This window comes from Aspergillus nidulans, chromosome VII (assembly GCF_000011425.1).
Source record: "Aspergillus nidulans FGSC A4 chromosome VII".
Taxonomy (NCBI): Eukaryota; Fungi; Ascomycota; class Eurotiomycetes; order Eurotiales; family Aspergillaceae; genus Aspergillus; species Aspergillus nidulans.
In genome coordinates this window covers 2,959,020-2,975,408 of record NC_066263.1, presented here as the reverse complement: position 1 = coordinate 2,975,408, position 16,389 = coordinate 2,959,020, and the positions used below count along the sequence as shown (strand labels likewise).

Here is a 16,389-nt window from a genome sequence, read left to right as displayed (position 1 = left end):
AGTGGGAGCTCGGTCCATACAGAGTGAGTATTGGGAAGGCGGTCACTTTGTGCCGGCCGGCAATTATCCAAATTTTTATTTTTCTCCCGCAGTCCAGATTTGCTATAGCACATAGAGTGAGAGCGAATACGCTTTCATTCAATACACAAAATGGCTCCCATTAAGCGCAAGGGCAATACTGCCGAGGAGTCATCAACTCGCAATCCTCAGAAACGTGTGCGCGTGGGAACCGAAGAGCACAAGACAGACGGCAAGAGCTCGACGGCGGGCTCTGCGCCGAAAGCTTCTGAGCTCACGGTATTGCGAGACGACGAACCGTCTTTCCCTCGAGGTGGTGGAAGTGTCTTGACGCCCCTTGAACGAAAGCAAATTCACATTAAAGCGACAAAGGATGTTCTCTTTGAGCAAAAGAGCGGTACTAAGAAACCTTCCAAAGACGAGGATGAAGCTTTTGAAGACGATACAGATATGGAAGACGCAGACGAAGATGCATCAACACCCGCCAAGAAATCGCAGAAACGAAAAGGAAAGGGTAAGAAGGATGCGAAGCAGGATAAGCGTGAGAAGAAGGGTGTTCGAATTGAAGGCTTGAGTTTTAAAGTACGATTGTTCTTTCGCTGTGAAGTTTTGTCGACTGCTTGCTAACTAAGTCAGCGCCTGGTCCCGGGGGCCTTGATTCTAGGACAAGTTTCAAGTATAAATGCTCATAACATTGGAATCTCGCTCCCGAACAACCTTACAGGTTATGTCCCTCTAACGTCCGTGTCAAAGACGCTCGAGAGTAAGATTGAGAAGATGCTAGAGGAAGACGAAGACTCGGATGAGGAAGAATTTGATTTGCACGACTACTTCTACCTTGGTCAATATCTACGGACCTACGTCGTATCTGTCGGGAACAAGTCGGCCGACGCCAGTTCGAAGAGCAAGAAGCGTATTGAGCTTTCGATCGATCCACGGTCCGCGAACACAGGCCTTCAGAAAACTGATTTGGTTGTCAACGCTGCCGTCCAAGCATCCGTTGTCAGTGTAGAAGACCACGGATTGGTCATGGATCTAGGCATTGAAGGCACCGATGTCAGAGGTTTCATGTCGTCCAAAGAAATCGATCCTAGGACGGACTATTCTACGATTAAGGAAGGTTCTGTCTTTCTGTGCATGGTCACAGGCCAAAACGCCAATGGCAACGTGATCAAGTTATCTGCCAACCTCCAGTCTTCCGGATCGATCAAGAAGTCGCATTTCCTTAGTGTAGCACCTACTATCAATTCCTTCGTTCCCGGTGTTGCAGCAGAGATCCTCCTGACGGATGTATCATCAACTGGAATGATCGGAAAGATTATGGGCATGCTAGACACCACTGTCGACTTAGTGCACTCTGGTGGCGCCACAGGCAAGACTGATCTGACGAAGAAGTATCATAATGGTGCTAAGATCAAGGGCCGTATTTCGTGCACATTCCCTGGCTCAGAACCCTACAAGATTGGTTTCTCGATGCTTGATCATGTTCAGAAATTCTCGGCTGAAGGTCATGGGCCGAATTCCTCCGATGATGCGCCTGCCATCTCGGCCGTGATACCCGAGGCCACAATAGTGAATGTCGATCCAGGTCTTGGTGTTTACGTCAAAATCGGGTCAACCAAGCATATGGGCTTCGTCCATGTTTCGAGACTTGCGGATGGGCAAGTGGAAACAATCTCTTCTGACCATGGACCTTTTAAAGTCGGCACGACCCACGAGGCAAGAGTTGTCGGCTATAGCGCCATCGATAACCTCTACTCATTGTCTTTCGAGAGAAAAGTCATTAACCAGCCTTTCCTTCGCCTAGAGGATGTCACCCTTGGTGCAGTGGTCAAGGTAACCATCACCAAAGTTCTGGTTGGAGAATCAGGCGTTACTGGCCTGATTGTTTCCTTGACCGATGGCATTACAGGATTCATTCCCTCGGTGCACTTTGCGGATACACGGTTGCAATTTCCTGAAAAGAAATTCCGCGAAGGGTTATCGATCACCGCGAGAGTCTTGTCGGTTAATCTTGAGAAGCGCGAAGTCCGCTTGACTCTAAAGAAGAGTTTATTGAATACTGAAGCTGCCGTCTGGAAAGACTACAGAGACATCCTTCCTGGAGCTCAATCCCCAGGAACTATTATCAATATTTTGCCAAATGGTGCTGTGGTTCAGTTCTACGGCAACGTTCGTGGCTGGCTTTCCGTATCAGAAATGAGTGAAGCTTACATCAAGGATCCTTCTCAACACTTCAAACTTGGTCAAGTTGTTAATGTTCATGCTTTGAACGTTGATGCATCTCAGGGCAAACTCTCAGTGTCCTGCAGAGATCAGTCATTGCTTGCCGATAGTTACAGAACGGCCTTTAAGACTATTCAGCCTGGGCAGTCCGTAACAGGTACAGTCTTCGAGAAGTCTGACGACTACGTTCTTCTGAGGTTAGAGGATCTCGGCGGTCTTGTGGCTCGGCTGGGTGTAGGTCAGGTAGCCGATGGATCAGCTTCTAAACGCTCCTCAACTCTTTCCAAAATCCGAGTGGGCCAGAAACTCAACGAGCTCGTAGTCCTCGACGTCCACCGTGCTCATCGCCTCATTCACGTCACCAATCGAGCAAGTCTCAAGAAGGCTACCAAAGAAGGGAATATGCCGAGCACATTCGAAGATCTCCGAGAGGGCGCCGAAGTGACTGGTTTTATCAGGAACATTACGCCTACTGGACTGTTTGTGCAATTCCTTGGAGGACTTATTGGTCTTGTTCCCAGACGACTTGTCGGCTCGGAGGATTCGAATAAATCTGAGTTCGGAAAAGCTAACTTCCAGGTGGTCTCTGCGACTGTGCACTCCCTCGACACCGATTTCCGGCGCTTCATCCTGAGCATGGATCCTGCGGAAGCGACACATGCTGGCCCTAAGAAGGAGTCTACGAAGAAATCTGCAAAGGAAACTGCAGCCGCCGGTGATGAATCCCTTGCCAATCCAGTCGACGAGACCCTGAAGGCCAAGTCAGATATCACTGTCGGTCGAGTTCTGAAGTGCAAGATTAATTCAGTTAAGGGTACCCAAATCAATGTAAAACTTGCCGACAACGTCCAGGGCCGTATTGATGTCTCCGAAGTGTTTGACAGTTGGGAAGATATCAGTGACAAGAAACAGCCATTAAAGCACTTTCGTCCCGGCCAGGTCATAACCGCAAAGGTGTTGGGTCTGCACGATGCTCGCAGTTACACATATCTTCCTATCAGTCACCGCACGGGCAAGTTCAACGTGTATGAGCTTTCCATGAAGCCTAAGTTCGTCAAAGCAGACAACGCTACGCCGTTAACCATTGACCAGGTGCAAGCTGGTTCATCATCATTCGGTTTTGTCAACAATGTTAGCAATGATTTCTTCTGGGTCAGTCTGTCCCCTAATGTTCGAGGACGGTTGCGCTTCATCGACGCATCGGACGATATATCTCTTCTCGCAGATATAGAAAAGCAATATCCAATCGGTTGTGCATTGAAGTTCCGCGTCACTGGGGTCGACGCTGAGAAGGGCCACATTGATCTCTCAGCCAGAGAACGGTCTGAAAGCCTCACATTTGATGATCTGTCTGTTGGCATGGTTCTACCTACCAGAGTGACGCGCGTTACGGACAAGCAGGTCATCATGCAACTCAACAATACACTAGTCGGTGCTGTTGACCTGATTAACATGGCAGACGACTTCTCAAAGGCTGATCCCCACGCCTACCACAAGAACGAAGTCGTCCGCTCATGTATCATTGGTGTTGACAAAGCCAATCGGAAGATTCACCTCTCTTTGCGGCCATCAAAGGTCCTGAGCTCATCTCTTCCCGTTCAGGATCCAGAGATTACCTCCATGGAGCAGGTTAAAGTCAACGATATCATCCGCGGCTTCGTTCGACAAGTTTCCGATGGTGGGCTGTTTGTGACCGTTGGTCACAATATCGTCGCTTTTATTCGCATTTCGGACCTGTCGGACTCCTATTTGAAAGAGTGGAAAGATTCGTTCCAGGTTGGTCAGCTCGTCAAAGGACGAGTAACCCTGGTGGACCCGGAGAACAAAAAGCTTCAGATGAGTCTTAAGGACTCTGTTCTTGATCCAAGCTACAAGGCTCCTATAACACTTTATGACCTCAAGCCTGGCCAAATCGTGACTGGAAAAGTTCGTAAAGTGGAGCAGTTCGGTGCTTTCATTGTCATTGACGGCTCCTCCAATGTCAGTGGGCTTTGCCATCGCACCGAAATGGCGGATACTCGCGTGGAAGATGCGAGGACCCTGTACGAGGAAGGAGATGCCGTCAAGGCAAAAGTTCTTAAGGTGGATCGTGACCAGGGAAAGATCTCTTTCGGGCTCAAAGCTTCATACTTCAATGACGATGCCGAGGATGAGAGCAGCGGAAATGAAGATAGTGATTCCGACGGAGTCAGTCTTGACAGTTTTGGCGGTGTTGAGCTTGAAGAATCTGGCGAAAGCGATGAGGATGACGACAGTGATGTGTCCATGGGCGGAATGGATCTTGAAGATGAAAGTGGAAGTGAGGAGAGTGAAGAGGAAGAAGAGGGTGATGCTGTTGTTGATGAACCTACGAATAAGATTCGAAAGGGTGGCCTTGGTGCCGTTGGTTTCGATTGGAATGGCAACACACAGGACGATGAAGATGAGGCCATGCAATCCGATTCTGATGATGAGGACAAGGGCATACAGAAGAAGAGAAAGCACCGACAGCCTGAAATCCTGGTTGACCGTACAGGGGAGCTCGATGCTAACGGGCCACAGTCCGTAGCCGACTACGAACGACTCCTGCTCGGTGAGCCTAACTCTTCGCTTCTTTGGCTGAAATACATGGCATTCCAGCTCGAGCTGGGCGAGGTCGAGAAGGCCAGGGAGATTGCCGAACGTGCTCTCCGTACCATTACCATTGGCCAAGACACAGAGAAGCTAAACATCTGGGTGGCTATGCTGAACCTGGAGAACACATACGGCGACGATGACACCCTTGAGGAAGTCTTTAAGCGTGCTTGCCAATACAATGATACGCAGGAGATCTATGAACGGTTGACCAGCATCTACATACAGTCCGGCAAGAACGAGGTAAGAATCTCCTGATGTCCCTTACCCCTTTCCGAGCAACGCTAACAGCCCAGCTATAGAAAGCAGACGAGCTCTTCAAGACAGCTCTCAAGAAGAAGGTCTTCCCCAATTCCCCCAAGTTCTTTATCAACTACGCCACCTTCCTGTACGACACTATGGCTGCCCCAGACCGCGGTCGTGGCCTCCTTTCCCGCGCCCTCCAATCCCTCCCCAAGAATACGCACGTCGAAACCACATCCAAATTCGCACAGCTCGAATTCCGCTCTCCCAATGGCGACGTTGAACGTGGCCGCACCGTCTTCGAGGGCCTACTCTCCTCTTTCCCCAAGCGTGTTGATCTTTGGAACGTCCTTCTGGATTTGGAAATCAAAAACGGCGACGTTGAGCAGGTACGCCGTTTGTTTGAGCGCGTCCTTGGTATCAAGGAAGTGAAGAAAGGTGGTGGCTTGGCAATTGAAGAGGGTAAGAAACTTAAACCTAAACAGGCGCGCTTCTTCTTCAAGAAATGGCTTGATTTTGAGGAGAAGAAGGGTGATGAGAAAACGGTCGAGGAGATTAAGGCCAAGGCTGCGGAGTATGTCAAGTCCCTGCAGCAGGAATAATATCCTGCATAATGTTTCTTGATGATCATGGTGTTTCTTTGGGTCGGTCTGTACTGTATATAAAAACATCAATAGCCTGGAATTCTTTCTTCATAGAAGGTGAAATGCAAAAGCCATTCCACATTTCTATTGCCTCTAGGTTTATTGATTTTGATACGTAGATATAGAGTAATCCTGGGTATCAATATTATGCCCCCCTCTTCTCTGCCATCAGGCGCCGATACTCCTCAACAATATTCCTCCTCTCACTCGCAAGCTCCTCACGCCTCCTCAAACTCCCCACAGAAGAAGGCACATTGGCAACGTCCACTTTCGCGCCGCCGCGCACTTTAAACACCTCTCTCGGCTTCTTCAGCTGGGGAGGCTCCTGCGCAACCTCAAATGGATTCACAGCCGCTCTTTTCTTCTTCAACTTCGCCCACGGATCAGGGCCATCATCATCAGCAGCAGCGCCTTTCTTCTTCTTTTTCTTCCCAGCTTCAGCCTCCCATTCTTTCCAAAGCTGCAACTGTTCCTCCATCTCTTCCTCTCTTTCCTCTCGCTCCGCCGCCTCGCGCTCCTTAATTCGAGCCTCGTCTTCACGCCATTGGGCTTGTAGCCGTTTCAGACGCTTCTCGTGCTTTGTTGTACGCGTCTCTCGAATCTTAGGAAGGTCCTTAAGGGTTGCTGGTTGGTTGGAGCGCTTCATGTCAGAAAGAGGCATTTCGCGATCCACGCGGGCGGCAAAGTCGGAGAGTTTCTCGCCGGGGAGGATTTTAGGTGCGTTTTTTGAAGCCGTCTTCCTTTCTAACTCTTCAGGCTCTGTCGATGTTGTGGTTGATTGCTTTGTTTTCTTTTTGTTCTTGGGTTTGCCTGGGACAGGGGCGGTACCCTTGTCGCTGTCGTTGTCGCTGTCATCACTGCTATTTTCATCGCGCCTCCGCTTCTTATTATTTTGAATTTGTCTCCTCTCCTGAAACTGCAACAATTGCCGAAATGCGCGTGGTGTATCATCATCCAAGGCAGATTTGCCTCTCGACGTTGCAGCAATAGCCGCTTTTTGTTTCCTAGCGGACACTTTTCCATCTTTCGACTGAGATTTCTGGTTTGCGTTCGGCTTTCCCTTCTCTTTACCTTTGCCTTTGCCTGTAGGTTTTGACGGGTCTCGCGCGGGGAGGGATTTGGCGATTAAGGTTGGGGGGAGGTCGTAGGCGCTGTTGTTGGACCTGTAAGATATTGCACTTTCTATTGTTGAGAATATTTACCTTTCGTCATTATGCCTGCGTTTGTGTTTGTGAGGCATTGTGGGTTGACTCTTGATCGTTGACGAGCTGGTAATGTCGGATCTTCTTGAGCTGGAGTGCGATAATTTTTCGCATTGATAAGGGGCCTTATCTTATCGTGATCTTATCAGACCTACCGCTTCTGCTTCCAGCCATTCTGCCGCGGTATATCGCTGTATATAATTGTCTACGTCAAACTGTTTCTCTAATTTTGATCGCGAACGGATCAGTATGGCCAAATAATTCTTGCTGTTTGGAGAATTCTTTTTTGGTGCTTTCATTATGAAATTGGTGCTGCGATTAGCAGCGCCCACAATCGGGAAGTAGCATAACGTTCACCATCGGATGTATGGTAGCACTCGCAGGCTTGCAGAGTTTCTCCATCCCTGCATTTCTGCCTAGTTTTAGGCAGTTGTGTAGCGCGGCCTACTTACTTACCGTTAGTCCATTACTGAGGTATCATCACTTGGTAATATCTTGATCTCTACTTGATTACTTTAGTCCCAAAGCGCTCAACAGCATCGCCGGCAATTGGTTGTGCTACGGTTGCTTGGCCAAACCATCCAGATCTGCCTTTCTGCCTTGCTGCTGTAATGCTTGGTTCGCTTCCAGGCCATTATTCAACGGTAAGTGACGAAATATATCTGCCTAGAGACGATCTACACCATACAGACATTGGAGCTTGACCGACCGTTTCCCGATACTCTAGCCTTTGTAGTAGGCATTAGGCGGCCAGAACCTTGTCTCGCCGTGTACTTTGAAAATACCCTTCCTCAGCCCTAGCCGACCCGGTTGCTCAAGATGTTGAATAGGATGTTGAAAGTAAAACCAGGTCTTGCGAGTGATCTATTACTGTAGTCAAAGACAGACGTTACTCTAGCAAACACCCTCCCTGACTGCAGACGAGACTTCCCACAGAGCGGAAGGGACAAACAAGCATCATGTCCTGACGAACCAGGTCCGGAGTATAGTCCCGCAGTCTTTTGAGGGCCTAAAACGCCAGCGAGGCGAGAGACGTGACGATCATGGAAAAGCGGTTCCTAGTTGTTAGGAATGTGTTCGAGACTCGATTAAATGAGATCTCTGGCTTCAGGGGGCTTGTTATTTTGACGACGAATCGGTCTAGAAGCAACTGAAAAGCCCGGAATGGTGTTCTTCCTGTCAACGAGCATCCGAAGCGCAGCAACGAATATGGATTCTCCAGCGGGTGGCGAGCGAGTTCGGACGGGTATTCTGTCCCTGCTCGCTAAATAGTAGACCTGGGCTAGGGATCTGCATAAGTCTTTAGAATATGAGGTCTTTTTCACCGACTGATGATACATGATCAACAAGAGGGTCCGTGGATAAACTGATTGCTTGCAAATCCTCTTGAAGGGGGGTTGGATTTGGCTTAAGACGGTAGCCATGGCGGCCAATAGGAGCAGGCGGTGCAGCACATGGTCGTTTGAATCCTCTCCAGAGTCTGGGTCTTTGATTTCCCCCGGCCAAATGCTTTGCTTGGGCGACGAATCCTTTGCTTTTCCCTGTGTGCATGCTTTGGAACCTGAGCCTGAAAATGTAATACCACGGGTCAGTAGTCTATCGATAAAGAGGGAAAGAAGGGCCCGGTGCCCGGATTGCGCTATGTTGGGAAGGATAAATAGATAGCTCCACGTCCTCTGCTCGAGATAGTGTTAAACAGAATCAGAACCGGTGGATAGTGTCTGCGTATTGATGGCTATTACGCCAATGCCCATTCTTAGTCATGTCGTCCTCTTCATCCCCTGCGTCCCCTGCTCGTTATTCTCAGCCATGCTTTGCCCCTCTACTTCCAGCCCCGCCGAGCAGCACTCACCAGGATATCAAAGAAAGTATCAGCAATAAAATAGCAGACAATAAGACTGCCACTGTTGGCTGCCGTGAGGTGCCGGAATCTGCGTACGGCTCAAACTCGGAAGAAGCGCGGGAGAAACACCAGCAAAGAGGGAGACCAGGCTCGCTATGGGCCCACGGGATCGCTGCGGTCTCACCCAGGTTTGCTGCTTCTGGTAAAGACAAGCCATTGGAATCTTCTCTTCCTTTACTTCCTCTCCACACCAAGCACTCTGAGCATCGCCCTCGATGGCTCCGAACGCCTACCCGATCCTGCTGTCTTTTATATAGCGTGGTGGCTTTCCTCACCATGTTGTAAGTGCACAGCCGGCCTCCGCACTAGAACTTGCTGATGAGTTACTAGGGGTATTTTCCAGTTTCTTTCGCTGGCTTGCGGTATCGTGATCTCGTTCTTCCCTGACGAGATCGATCGAGTAGCGGATCACTGGCGACAGCCTCAAAGCGCTGACCCATCGGACATCACTCGCTGGCCTACGGACATTTCACGGGATGTTTTCCCGGTTTCCTGCCATTCACATAATGATTATTGGCGCCGTGTGCCTCTTTATTCTGCTCTTGAGGCCGGGTGTACAGGTGTGGAGGCAGATGTCTGGCTTTTCGACGACGATCTCTTTGTCGGCCATACTCGCTCAGCTCTTACGCCAAGCCGTACATTGCGAAACATGTACATTGATCCATTACTGAGCATACTGCGCAGACAGAATCCCATTACCCACTTCCATCCGGATATCGATCAACCTCGGAATGGGGTTTTCGACACCGATCCTTCACAGACATTAATCCTCCTCATTGACTTCAAAACAGAAGGTGAGGAGACTTGGGACTATGTTTACGCACAGTTGACGCCGCTCCGCGAAAGTGGCTACTTGACCTACTACAACGGTAGCGACGTTATCAACGGCCCCATTACCGTTGTTGGCACGGGAAATGCCCCTTTCAATAAAATCGCGGCAAGTACCACTTATCGTGACATTTTCTTTGATGCGCCGCTCGACCAAGTAGTGGAGAATGTCGACCGGATCGAGACCCAAGAGCGTCTGGAAGAACGGGCTGATAATGCGGGTGTGGGCTTGTTGGGAGACTCTAATGGGGACATTGAACCCGATATCTTCAACACAACTAACAGCTATTATGCTTCGGTCTCCTTTAAGAAAGCCGTTGGTATCCCATGGATGCTGCGCCTTACAGACCGCCAAGTGCAAACAATCAGATCCCAAATCAGGGCTGCTCACCGTCAAGGCCTCAAGGTCCGATACTGGGGAACACCATCCTGGCCACGGAGTCTGCGAAACCATGTATGGCGCGTTTTAGCCCGCGAAGGCGTCGATTTGCTCAACGTGGACGATCTCGTGAGCGCAACAAAGAAAGAATGGACGCCCAGCATTTTTGACTGGTGGCAATAATGCTGTTTGTAAAAAGAGAGCGACGAACATATCCTCTCGCGATATTCTGTTTCGGAATATCTCGTTAAATAAGCGGTGGAGTGTCAGCGTCGATCTATATGCCTTCGATCGTTATGCTTACATGGGCGTCAGCTAGGTTGTGTTGACTGCATTGATATGGGATAGACGATAAGATTCTTGGTTTTGTTTTATACGAATATACCCCCGGCGTTGCGATGTTTCTGCTTCATGATTTGAATGATGAGAAGGCCTACTTGCAAAAGCATTGATTTCTTACGTTCATTGTTAACCTTTTGATAGATTGCTAGACTTAGATTCTGATAGTTTGCATAGCCGTCAGACGCAAATATAACTTCTGGGTATCATCATGAGAGAAAATGGACAGGCGCTGTCACAAATATTTGTGAACGAGCAACCTCATCATGCCATAGAAAGCAATTCGCAGAAAATGCGGAATCATAAACAAAACAGCGCATCTTCTCCAAATTCCCTCGCTATACTGCCCTCCTCCTTCAGGATACCGCCGAGCCAGTCTTTCGCTGTCTCGAAATCCGCTGCCCCAAATTTCACAAGAACACATCCTGCTCGCACCCTTGCCGCAGTAAACGTCACCTGGGAATCGAAGTTCTGCGGCACTTCCACGGCGGCCGGCGTAGAAGAAGACCAGTTCCGAGCCCCGATGCGCGGGAGAGAGGTGAACTTGTCTACGAAGAAAGATGAGAGTTTTTCGAATACAGGCCCATAGAGAATCAGCGTTCCAATTACGCCGTGTGGGCTTGTGCGTTCGCGGATGAGAGTTTTAGGTGGGTTATTTGTGGCTTCGGGAGTTGAGGTAGAGGTTTCATCGTCAAGGATCAGGGAGTCCCGGAGAAGAAGTTTCTTCTTCTCTTTCTCCTCGCTGTTTTGGCTAGAAGGGGATGGGGATGATATGGGATCATCATGCAGCCATATCTCATTCTTTCCCTTCCACAAATGAAAGTCCCAGTTTTCGCCGCGCGAGGTGCGGCCCTGCGTTACCCAGTCCAGAACGCAGAGACTACTTCGGGAGGAGCCCTTGGCTGTACTATCGACGATGAAGGTTTGGACCTGCTCGTAACGACTGTCTTTGAATGGCACCGAAGGATCGGGGAGATAACACAATGCGGCTTCTTGTCCGATGCGAACCTCTAAAGTCTGACGACTTTGATCTGAAAGCGTGCGCTCCGGGGATGCTTCTGTCTTGAAGATCTTTGTGCTGCCCTGTGGCGTCGTGACGACGAGCCTAGTACGCGGCTCAAGGGTTATCGAGACGTCAATCTGGTCACCCGGGAGGAGACCTCCTCCGTATGTAAGAAGGTAGAGGTGGACAGGTTGAAAGGCGGAGGGTAATGTAGACTGCGGCACGAAACCCCCGGTGCGCGTGAGGAGCTTGAGCGGGTATTTGTAGGTCAGCGTGCTGAGGGAGGGATTCGCAGGGGGTAGCAGTGAGAGGACGACTTTTCCCTGCCCGGGCTTCGCAATCGAGGACTCAAAGGGCGATTTGACTGGCATTTTGGTTGTTTATCGGGAGAAATCTTTAGGGGAGGATGCGTAGTGTCGGAGGAGGGAAGGACTTGGAGTTCAGTAGCTTTGGTTTTGATGGCATGACGATACTTATCAGAATGGCGCGGGCGTCAATGTTGGTACAGATGCCAGATGACAGTGTCTCAAGGTCGGTCTGCTTGGCTGGGGAGGGGAATATCTGCTGCCGATGAAGTCGCTCCTGTCCAACCGTAGCTCAAGACTGCGGAGAAGAGCTCCAAACGGAGTTTCTATGACAAGATGCAAACTAGGCACCTAGCATTGAGCGTCTTGGCTATTAATCTATGCCGTTACACAACCTCAAAGTCCGTCTGTGATGGAGCAGTAGATGGTTTCCATTACGGCATCAGCACCGCCCTCTCCTCTTCCCCGCCGCAGAGGCGCCGATCGCTAGGGTTAATGCATCATGTAATTGCATAAGTCCCCTTACTAATTTTATGACTTTATGGTGAGCACGTCTCAGGCAGTACTAGGCATCAAAGCGCGTCTGCTCCGTCCAGTTGCTCGCAGGTCTCTAGTCAACTCCGCGTCCTGCACTCCTCCCTTACTCCTCCATCGTCAAGTCCCATCCGACATAGCGGAATTCTCGTCCATTGGGTTTCGGTCCTCACTGCCACTTGTAACACTTTCTACGCCCCTTCGACTGGTAGAGACAACGCGCGCACAGAACCATTTCATCCGTCGTCGCGTTTGCCGTTCAGCCCCAACAACCCCGCGTGCAAGTACGATCTTCGCCCACCATCCGTCAATGTGTGTGGCATAAACCGTCGGGATCTGTATTTGTCGCTATTGAGCTATCCTCACAATTCCTGCAAGGAAAATGGAGCCCGAGTTACGCTTCTCCTCGCCCCAACCTGGATTGACCCAGGATACCGCATCACCCTCAAAAGACAGGCGAAAATCTGGTCGAGCGACGCGGCGACCTGAATTATTCTCACAAACCTATAGTGATGCCAATGGTGCGACCGCAGGCGGCGCCAAACGAAAGCGAACGACTACCGGTGACGAGAACGAAGATGAGGTTGAAGACGTGTCAGAGTTGGAAAGTGAGGAAGTAGATGAGGATGATGAACCTGATGAGGAGGAATTGCGCGAGAAGAGACGCGCGGCTCGCAAGGCATCCGCTAAGAAGTCCTCTTCTGGGACGAAAAGCAAGCCCAAGACTCAAGGGTCTCGGAGCGCGAAAAAGCCGAAAGTCACTGAAAACGGAATTGGAAATCAGCTGCCTTTGCGACCAGCTGCGAACGGGAAAATGCTGGCCGCCCGGCCGAAGAAAATGCAGGTGCGGCCCAGTCTGGCTGCAGGCGAGACTGGTCTTTATGGTATAGTTCGCGCTTTTCCCGTCATGTATTTATCTGTCTGTCCTCTGGCTAACAGTTGCATTCGATAGCGGAGGTCTTTGGCAAGGGGCGTAACCCAGAAACTGTCGCTGCGGAATGGCTCACACAATACCAGGAGGCGCAGACAACTGCGATGCGCGACCTGGTTAACTTGGTGCTTAGGGCTTCAGGAACAGAAATCCAAATCACAACGGAGGACATCGAGGATGTCGACCATATATCGCGACGGGTTACGGACGTTCAGGAGGAATATGCTGCTGAACGCATATCCGACTACCCCCTGATCTCGAAATCTCGAAAGTACCGATTCTTCCAGCCTATCCTGGAAAACTTCTTTGTGGCTTTGATGCAAACCCTGCACCATTCTTCGGTACTCTACGATGACAAGGTCCTCTACGAAAATCTCCAATCTTGGCTGTCATCTCTCTCTTCTTCCACCTGTAGACCTCTCAGGCATACCGCAACCGCCGTCGCTTTATCAAACATGAACGCACTCTGCGTAATTGCACGGGAAGTGGTCACTTCAGTTTCAACCTCTCGCAAGCAGCTGGAGAGTGAGAAGAAGAAAAAGACCGTCAACAAAGGCCGTGTTGATGCGATTAAGTCGTCTATTCAAGAGGGCGAAGCTAAACTCGAGCTTATAGATGACCTGCTCAAGGACGGAGTGAATATCATTTTCGTCAATCGCTACCGGGACGTCGACCCCAAAATCCGTGCACTAAGCATAGCAGCACTAGGATCGTGGATGCGCACTTACAGAGAATACTTTTTCGAGGGCCAATTTCTTCGGTATTGTGGTTGGATTATATCCGACAGCGATGTTCATACGCGGTCCGTAGCATTGCAGCAACTTTTGGATATATACTCGAATAAAGACAACATTGCTGGTGTGCGTTCCTTTACTGAACGATTTCGCCAACGATTTGTGGAAATAGCCACCCATGACTCCGACGTCAGGATGCGTACCATGGCGATTGAACTGCTTGACCTGATTCGAGATGCCGGACTGATTGAACCTGCTGATGTTGACACTGTTGGGAGGCTCATCTTCGATTCGGAGGCGCGTGTGCGCAAGGCAGCGGGCCCCTTTTTTGTCGCAAATGTACAGGACGTTTTTGACTCGACGGTGGAAGAGCTTGCAGACGAGATTGGTGAAGTGTTCGGGGACGATGAAGATGAAGAAGATTTTGAATCGCCCAAACGTTCATGGATCAAGTTCAGGTGTCTTGCAGACATCATTCAGGCTTATGATACTCCAGAAGACGAATCGGCCCCTGAGCCAAGTATAAAAGCTCGAGACGCCATCTCAGGGGTCTCAATGGACTCGCGCTTCGTTCTTGCCACTGAAGCTGTCTACCCACACTTCGATGAACTTTCGAATTGGCAGACTCTGGCTGGCTATCTTCTGTTTGATCATTCCCAAATTCCTGATGACCCCAGTGATGATGACACTACTGGGACGGTCAAGAAGCTGTACAAAATGCAGGAAGGCCAAGAGATAATTCTGCTGGAGGTATTATGCTGTGCTGTTAAACTCCGAATCCTCGACGTTGCCAAGTCCGACATTGATAAACGAGGCCGGAAAGTAAAGGCGTTGACCGACAGAATTCCAGAACAGCAAGAGGAAATCGCTCATAGTCTTGCGCAAATCATTCCACGGCTCTTGAGCAAATTCGGCTCTACCCCAGAGGCTGCTTCCTCGGTTCTACGCTTAGAGCACTTTGTGGACCTTGACAAGATTCAAGATCTTCAGAAAGATGCGACGGCCTATACATCCCTGTTGAACGACATAAATAAGCAATTCCTAACCCATTCAGATCAGGATGTTCTAGCTGAGGCTAGCGTTGCGTTCCTCCACGCAAAGAGCTCGGATGATATGCGCGAAGCACTGGAGAGCAAAGTTCAAGAACTTTGGGATGACATGGTGGACACCCTCGGCAGATTGTCTCAAAAAACCGATGTTACAAATGATAACCCGCTACCGTCTTCAGTTCTGAACGAGCTTAACAACACCGTGACAAGAATTTCCAACCTGTCTAGTGTAATGGACTGCTCACAGATACTTGAAACACCACTCTCCAACCGCTCGAAGGGTAGGAATAAGAAGGAGCCAGAGGCTCCGTTCAACACGTTGTTGCATCTGGTGCAAAGAGGCCCAGCGGTGGAGACACCAGCGGAAACTGACGACGCTGAGGATGCAACAATGGATGCTGAAGTGGTGATTAACAGTATCAGGACGCTTTTGCTCTACTTCATGTGGAAGGTCCAAAATCTGCGATCAGCTCTTGAGGGTGGAAAAGCCAAATTTAGCACAGCATACTTCGAGGCCCTGACAAAGAGCCGGCAGATGTTCGTTGAGTCTCTCGTTACCATCGTAAAAGGGCGGTCCGGATTGGACGATGTGCGCTTCGCTGCCACTACCACTCTTCTGGACCTTCAGACGCTGTTTGGCACACTGCGGAATGTCGGCCTTGGTGTTGGGAATGATGAAGACACCATCTTCCAGGCCCAAAGCTTGATTCACGAGTTCGACGATGATGTCCAGGGTCTCATCATGAAGGTTCACGGGATAGCTCTAAGAACGTATGCAAAGAAGGCACGCGTTCCCTTTGAACCCGCCGAAGATGACGCTCCGGCCTCCGACTCAGAACTCGAACGGGAACCAGTGGATGACGAAGAGGAGGAAGAGCAAGCACTTCGCGAGGAGCGACTGGCGAAGAAGATTTTTGCAGAGCAACGACTATGCGAACTAACTGGAAAGCTCGTGCTCGCGATCATCGGGCGCATCATTGACACGTCCGGGCAATTAAAGAAGAAGCTACTGAGGCATAAGACACAGCTTGGTCCCAATTACCGCGAAGTTTTGGTATATCTCGAAGACCGACCCGCTAAACGTGCCGCTTCACGACCTGCCCAGTCTAAAGGGAAGCAGTCTACTGCCCAAGATGGAACCAAATCACAATCCGCAACCGTATCCAGCAAGGGGCCTACACAGACTAAGTCCGATGAGAGGATTGGCGAAGAGTCGGATGAAGAGGAACGACGCGACAGTGATGAAGAAATGGAGGAAGACAACATTGACGTTGACAAGGACAACGATGAAGACGGAGAAAACCAAGCCGCAACACCTGAGCCAGATGAAAACGAGATCATGGGTGATTGATGCCGTCTCCCTCTCATGTGATTCCCCCCTTGGCTTGTCTTTCTCACTTTCCCAACGGAATCGGGTGTATACGGCGCTGGACTCTCT

The 16,389-nt window shown here is 50.0% G+C and overlaps 5 protein-coding genes across 5 annotated transcripts, besides 1 other annotated feature; 3 read left to right on the top strand and 2 right to left on the bottom strand.

Moving 5' to 3' along the window:
* Positions 1-16,389: part of a sequence feature (contig 1.34 1319..177275(1)) that runs on past both edges of the window.
* On the top strand, positions 151-5,702 carry ANIA_02147 (protein rrp5; the record flags this gene model as incomplete). Its single annotated transcript, XM_654659.1, has 4 exons — positions 151-600; positions 655-5,100; positions 5,160-5,489; positions 5,586-5,702. 4 exons carry the CDS (start codon positions 151-153, stop codon positions 5,700-5,702), a joined length of 5,343 nt encoding a protein of 1,780 aa, XP_659751.1.
* On the bottom strand, positions 5,890-6,984 carry ANIA_02146 (uncharacterized protein; the record flags this gene model as incomplete). The annotated part of the gene is made up of 2 exons (XM_654658.1): positions 5,890-6,907; positions 6,947-6,984. The coding sequence occupies 2 exons, from the start codon at positions 6,982-6,984 to the stop codon at positions 5,890-5,892; spliced, it is 1,056 nt and encodes a 351-aa protein (XP_659750.1).
* Positions 8,709-10,239, top strand: ANIA_02145 (uncharacterized protein; the record flags this gene model as incomplete). Its single annotated transcript, XM_654657.1, has 2 exons — positions 8,709-9,130; positions 9,180-10,239. 2 exons carry the CDS (start codon positions 8,709-8,711, stop codon positions 10,237-10,239), a joined length of 1,482 nt encoding a protein of 493 aa, XP_659749.1.
* ANIA_02144 (urease accessory protein UreD) lies at positions 10,696-11,769 on the bottom strand (the record flags this gene model as incomplete). The annotated part of the gene is made up of 1 exon (XM_654656.1): positions 10,696-11,769. One exon carries the CDS (start codon positions 11,767-11,769, stop codon positions 10,696-10,698), a length of 1,074 nt encoding a protein of 357 aa, XP_659748.1.
* On the top strand, positions 12,620-16,302 carry ANIA_02143 (cohesin subunit IRR1; the record flags this gene model as incomplete). Its single annotated transcript, XM_654655.1, has 2 exons — positions 12,620-13,081; positions 13,177-16,302. The coding sequence occupies 2 exons, from the start codon at positions 12,620-12,622 to the stop codon at positions 16,300-16,302; spliced, it is 3,588 nt and encodes a 1,195-aa protein (XP_659747.1).